Source organism: Cryptomeria japonica, chromosome 3, assembly GCF_030272615.1.
Source record: "Cryptomeria japonica chromosome 3, Sugi_1.0, whole genome shotgun sequence".
Lineage (NCBI taxonomy): Eukaryota > Viridiplantae > Streptophyta > Pinopsida > Cupressales > Cupressaceae > Cryptomeria > Cryptomeria japonica.
The window spans coordinates 104,021,547-104,028,044 of record NC_081407.1 but is presented as its reverse complement, the minus strand read 5'-3'; the positions used below and the strand labels follow the sequence as shown (position 1 = coordinate 104,028,044).

At 37.6% G+C, this 6,498-nt stretch overlaps 1 protein-coding gene across 1 annotated transcript; it reads left to right on the top strand.

The window, feature by feature from the left end:
- The first annotated feature begins 4,147 nt into the window (after positions 1 to 4,147).
- LOC131075788 (receptor-like protein EIX2) lies at positions 4,148 to 6,070 on the top strand. Its single transcript, XM_058012674.2, has one exon. The coding sequence runs from the start codon at positions 4,148 to 4,150 to the stop codon at positions 6,068 to 6,070; it is 1,923 nt and encodes a 640-aa protein (XP_057868657.2).
- Positions 6,071 to 6,498: the final 428 nt, after the last annotated feature.

Genomic DNA, 6,498 nt, shown 5'->3' with positions numbered 1-6,498 from the left:
AGGCCTCCCTAATAACAAGTTGTATGTTAAATTTCCCGGCATAACATGGATAGGAGTAGGCAAAGTAACAGGTCCCACTGTGAGAGGTAAGGTGATGATACCCAATGAAGTCTTAGCCACATTGTCAAAACCACGAATGGAACGAGAGTCAGGCTCCATAAGAGAAGTATCCACATTCATCTTATGTAATAGATTGATGCTACACACATTAAGGCCAGAGCCATTATCTACTAGTGTTCGTCTTATAGCAGTGTCTTTCATGACAACCACAATCATCAAGGGATCATATTGTTGTTGAACTTCACTAGTAGGCAACTCATCTTGCGTAAACACAATTTGAGGCTTAGGATTCATCACAGAGTTAACAAAAGACGCTATATTACTAGATGTATTCGGTGGAGGAACATTCAAATCTTTCAAGGCATCTTGTAACCTTCCATGATGAGCAGAAGAAGTTTGAATCAAATCCCAAAGGGATATCTTAGCAGGGGTAGTTTTAAGTTGTTCTATGAGATCATATTCCTTACCCATAACTTGCGAAATACGAGGAGCTTGAGGCAGGATTGGTTGAGGATTAGGAAGCGAAACTGGAATAACAAGAGGAGGATTGAGTTGCTTATTATTTCTGGTATGATAAGTATGGGCAACCGCATGATAACTCTCTCTAGTTATTTGCTTAGCATAATTGTAAGGACTTGTAGGTTGTCTTCCTTGTACGGTAATGATTGGTTTATTCGGAGTACAAAAGGAATCATGATCATACCTCCCTTGGACAGTAAGGAGAGGAGTCTTAGGAATTTGAAAGGTGGGAGAAGGACAAGCACCTTGGACTTCAAAGAGGGGTTTGTTATATTCATTCAAATTTATCATGTTAACCAACTTAGAGATCTTGTTTTTGTTTATAGGTTTCGACAAAGCCACAAAGTCATCAAAGACATCATCCAACAAAGCATAATCATATCGGTTAAAAGGTTTATCTTTTGATTCAAAAGGAGACATCTCCTCATAGAGGGGATTATTGAAAACAACCATGTTACTAGATTCAAGGGAAGAGTGGATAGGAATGTATCCTTGAGAGGAATCATTCGACTTATCTTTCTCATCACACCTAAATGGCATAGTAACAAGGTTTATGAGTTTTTGGTAAAATGAAGGTTTAGCATCCTTAGGGTTTAAAAACTCATCTAAAGCTTCATCTAATTCATCTTGGCTATACTCATAATAATCATCAAATGCATGAACATTTTGCAAATAGAAATCTGACATTTTGAAAAGATTGCATAAAATTTAAACACACAATGCAAAGAAACACCAGTTCTCTCTTTTTTTCTTTTTTTTTTCTCTTTTAATGAAATGAAATGAAAACACACTAAATCTAGATCTAGATCCAACAAATGCAATGCAAGAGGAAGCAATGATAGATTCACGTCGGGTTCACCAAAATGTGTAGGGGAAAAAGCGAGACTAGGACAATGTACCCTAATCCTAACTTTTGACACACATTGTGGAATACGAAAGAGCCTAGAGATATCGCACGGTTGGCTACTTCTTTTGGTGAAAGAGAGAGCCACGGGATATCTATTAGGATTTCTATTCCCTTGTTGAAATTGAAAGCTAAAATGATACAAGTTCAAACCCTAACCTCGAAATGTAAGTATGAACTAGTAACAAGTTTGCAGAATTGAGATTAAACAATAGACAGCTGTAAATGTAAGGATAAAATAAGAATGCAGATATGTACCCGGAGTCGAAATCGGACTGAAAATGTTCGGGACGGGGGCGCGGGCGCCACTGTCCTGAAAACTGCACCGGAAACCACTGTTTTGCACCCTGAAACACTGTCTGGAAACTGTCGGAGAGCTGTCTGTCCGGAGGACCAGGGCGCCCAGCGCCTCTGTCCCAGGGACCAGGGCGCCCAGCGCCCCTGTCCTGGTCTTCTGAGCTGCAATTTTATACAAGGTTCTATCTCAGTCTTCTCTTTCTGGATCTGTGTTCTGCGGCGTCGTCCGAATCCCGAAACCTGCAATAATATCTGAAAAGGGGGAAGGGCGGCTATATAGGGTTTTTCCTTAGTCAAACCCCCGCTTCGGTGATTTCCACCTCCACGAATAGCCAAGTTGTTTTGTAAAATGTATTGTGTGTGCAGACCTAGTGTGTGTGCAAGGTCCAAAATGCAAGAAAGCAAACTAGAGCAACCTAGAAAGTAAACCCTAATTGCTTGTAAATGATAATGTAAATGCTCTAAATCAAGATGCAATATGATCTAAAGCATGAATAAATGATGTATCAAAGCTTATGTAAGGACATGAAAACAATATGAAATCATACCCAACCCTTAGGGGAGGAGTACAAGCCAATCTTCAGTCGGTAATCTCCTATTGTTCTTCAATGTCTTCCAAGCCCTAATTGGATGAATGAATGGATTTGATAGATGCTTGATAGAATGATGTTGAGTGTTGTTGAAGTCTTCAAAGATCCGCTCTTTCGCTGCATATTCAAAGTTCCTGGAAACAAAAATCCGATCCCTTCCAATGAGGAAAGAGAGCTTTTATGTATGAAACCCTAGGTCGTAAATTCGTATTTTGGCCGACCTAGAGATTGAATATCCCGCCAATTTCTTAGGGTTAAGCTTTATTTTATGATTGGATCGTGCTCCCAAAATTTCGGGAAAAATCTCCGGGACCATGTTGCACGGGCGCCATGGTCCCGACAACTTTTCACCAAATTTTCAGGGCCGTCGGATATGATGATTTTAGAGAGAATCCCGAAGTTACAGGTGATTTCGAGATGTTTAGACCCCGAAACCAAGCCCCCAAGTTCGAAATAGGACTTAATTAGGGTTTTTGATTAAATGATGTATTGGAGGAATAAAATGCGAAGGGCACGCTTTAGTGAAAGGGCCCAACTTTATGATGTAGAGAATGATGAAATAGGGACCTTAGACCTAATTAATTTGATTAATTAAGTGCTTAAGGAGAAATACAATGCAGAATGCAAAATGCACTAAGGCGGGTGCTAAACTAGGTGTGAAATTGTACCACCCTAGCTAGTGCGTACAATTTACGACGCTACAGGCACCTCCTGCTGCTCCTCCTCCTCCTCCTGGGGAGGATGCCTTCCTCAGGAAAGAAGTGCCCTCATCCATTTCAAACAAGAGCTACTCGATCCATATGACCACTTGGCATCGTGGAAGGGCTTATACTGCTGTTCCTGGAAGGGAATCACCTGCCACAGGGGCACTGGCCACGTGATTGGTGTTGATCTTAGCACCTTTTATCCCTTGTCAGTAGTAGGGAGGAACTCAAGCAGCCAAATATTTCCCACTTTAGTCGAACTGCAGCATCTGGAGTACCTCGACCTCAGTAGGATCGACTTGTCCCCTCTTCCCTTCCCTTCACATCTTCAGAGTCTCAGCAAATTGATGCATTTGAACTTGAGAGGTTGTAGCCTTATTGGCCGAGTTCCAAGAGAGGTTGGCAACATGTCTAGCTTGGAATTTTTGGACATCTCCTCCAATCCTCATCTTGCAGGTGAAATTCCAAGTGAGCTTGGTAATCTGTCTAGCTTGAAAATTTTGGACATCTCTTACAATTATAATCTGGAGATAAGGCAATCAGGCTTATGGATTCAAGACTTGCGAGGCCTGGAGAAGCTCTCTATGTACTATGTCAAACTAGCAAGTGGAGGTGATAGTGTGGTAGAGAATGTTGCGTCCCTCACCAACCTTACGACACTCGGAATGTCTGGACAGTCAGGTGCAATTCTTTCTTCTCTTGTAAATCTCACCTTCCTCTCCCATCTCTATCTTTTTGATAGTGATGTCACTAACCAACCATCTCCCATTTGGATTTCAAAACTTACATCTTTGGTTTCCCTCAATCTCTACAACTATAGTCTCCATGGTTCCATCCCTTCCACTGTGTTAAGTCTTTCCCATTTGAGAAACCTTGATTTATCCAACAACCCCAATCTCAAAGTTAACCTTTCCTGTATTGTGCAACATGCTTTCCAACTCAACCATCTTTCTATTACACGATCAAATGTAGGAGGAGTGATTCCAAATTCTATTGGGAATATGTCCTCCTTGACTCACTTGAGTCTTTGGAGTAACAAAATTGAAGGCAATCTTCCTCCAACTATCGGAAATATGTCCTCATTAAACTACTTGTATCTTTGGGATAACAAAATTGAAGGCACTCTTCCTCTTGCTATTGAAAGTATGTACTCATTGACTTGCTTGGATCTTTCTTCTAACTCACTAAAAGGCAACATTCCATGGAGCTCTTTAAGTGGACTATCAAAGTTATCAGAACTTTACCTTGACTCAAACCAATTAAATGGGAGCTTGCCATCTAATTTTGGTAATCTATCATCCTTAGTCTTGCTTTCTCTCAGTAATAACTATTTGAGTGGTAGTTTCTCACTTTCTCAACTAGAAAATTTCACAAAGATTATTTTTTTGGACCTTTCCAACAATTTATTGACACTAGAAATCAACCCTCATTGGATTCCTAAACTTCAACTTCAATATTTGTATTTGAGTTCTTGTAATATACATGGTGATTTGCCAGCTTTCATATCCACTCAATACACCATAAAGTTCATAGACTTGTCCAACAATTCTTTGAGTGGGAATATTCCAGAATGGTTGTGGGACCTTAAATTCTTGCAGGCACTTAATCTCTCACATAATCAATTTGGAGGACCATTGTCCTCTAAGTTTTGTGCATTTGATGCCCAATATGTGGACTTACATAGTAATAAGTTACAAGAAAATGTTTTTTTGCCACATCCTAATGTACATTTCCTTGACATGTCAGAGAACCAATTTGATGGCATCATTCCAGAAAACATGGACAAATATGGCTCTAGTCAACTCATTTATTTGTCACTTGCAAATAATAGTATTGATGGTGTCTTTCCACATTCTATTTGTGAGGGACTCTATTTGGAGGTTCTCGATGTGTCAAATAACAAGTTTACTGGTAATATTTCTGCAAGTTTTGGCAGCTGCTCGTCAACATTAAAGGTGTTGAATCTAGAAAATAATCATTTGGAAGGTGAGATTAAAAGTATGGTTTGTCTTCAAACACTAAAGTTGGGAGGTAATAAATTGCAAGGACCAATTCCATCATCACTTCAAAATTGTACCTCTTTGGAGATTCTAGATTTGGGATATAATAAGATGCAAGGAAACATCCCAATTTGGGTAGGCGAATTGATTGATCTCCGAATTTTAGTATTGAGATCTAATAAATTTAAAGGTGAAATACCATTACAATTGGCAAAACTACAATATCTCCAAGTCTTGATTTTGTCAAATAATAATTTTTCTGGAGTTATTCCAAGTAGCTTAAGAAACTTAAAAGCAATGACAAATCAAACAGAAAGTTCAGACATCCTTCAATATTCAGATTCCAGCTCAGTGTCTTATTTATATAAGATGGAAATAGTTGGCAAAGGCCAATTTTTAGAGTATGTAAAATATTTGGCAATGGTTCGATGTCTTGATCTCTCTGATAACAACTTCTCAGGTGATATTCCTCAGGGTATTGGGTTCCTCATTGGTCTAAAATTTCTCAATTTGTCAAGAAATTATCTCAATGGAACAATTCCTACATCTTTTGGCAAGCTTGTGAAATTGGAGTCACTCGATATTTCAAGAAACAATCTTACTGGAGATATTCCTGCAGAACTACAACTTCTAAAATTTTTGAGTTATTTGAACATATCTTATAATAATTTTTCTGGTAGAATACCACAAGGGGGTCAATTTTTAACATTCAATGGTGGTTCATTTTCAAATAATGAACATCTTTGTGGACTTCAAATCAACACAAGTTGTTCATCTTCTCTTTCTCCAAAGAGCACTCAAGATAACTATGTAAGTGAAAAAGAGTGGGATGAAGATGTGTGGTGGGAAGTGGGAATTGGATTGAGCATTGGATTAGGGTTTTTAGTTGTTATTGGAGCATTATATTTTAACAAAAAATATTGTTTTAGATGCTTCAAGATCATGGATGAAGTTATTGTCATTCTTGACCAAAAAGTTCAAAAAAAAATATTTTAATAAAACTTTTTTCTTCCCATTTCTATTCCCATTTCCCTTCCCCTAAAATATTCCCTCTCCTCCCCTTCTCTACTAGAGTGAACAAATATTCATTTTATTATATTACTTTTATTTTGCTCTTATTGGTAGAAAGTATTATTTTATATAATGTGTCTATGTATATTCAAATTTAAACTTTATTGTCTATTTTGAATTTGTTTCTTTTTTTTTATTAAATCTTAGTAATGAGCATTATTCCACATAAAAAATCTATCATGTGAAAATTTATCATTTTTGAAAATATTGTTTGCATAAACTTTGATGTTTTATCAATTACAAGCAATAATTACATAAAAATTCTTGATATATAAGGCTAAGAAACTTAACATGAAAACCTTTAAAAATGAGATGTATAACATTTATTTCATAACTAAAAATTATTTAATTAT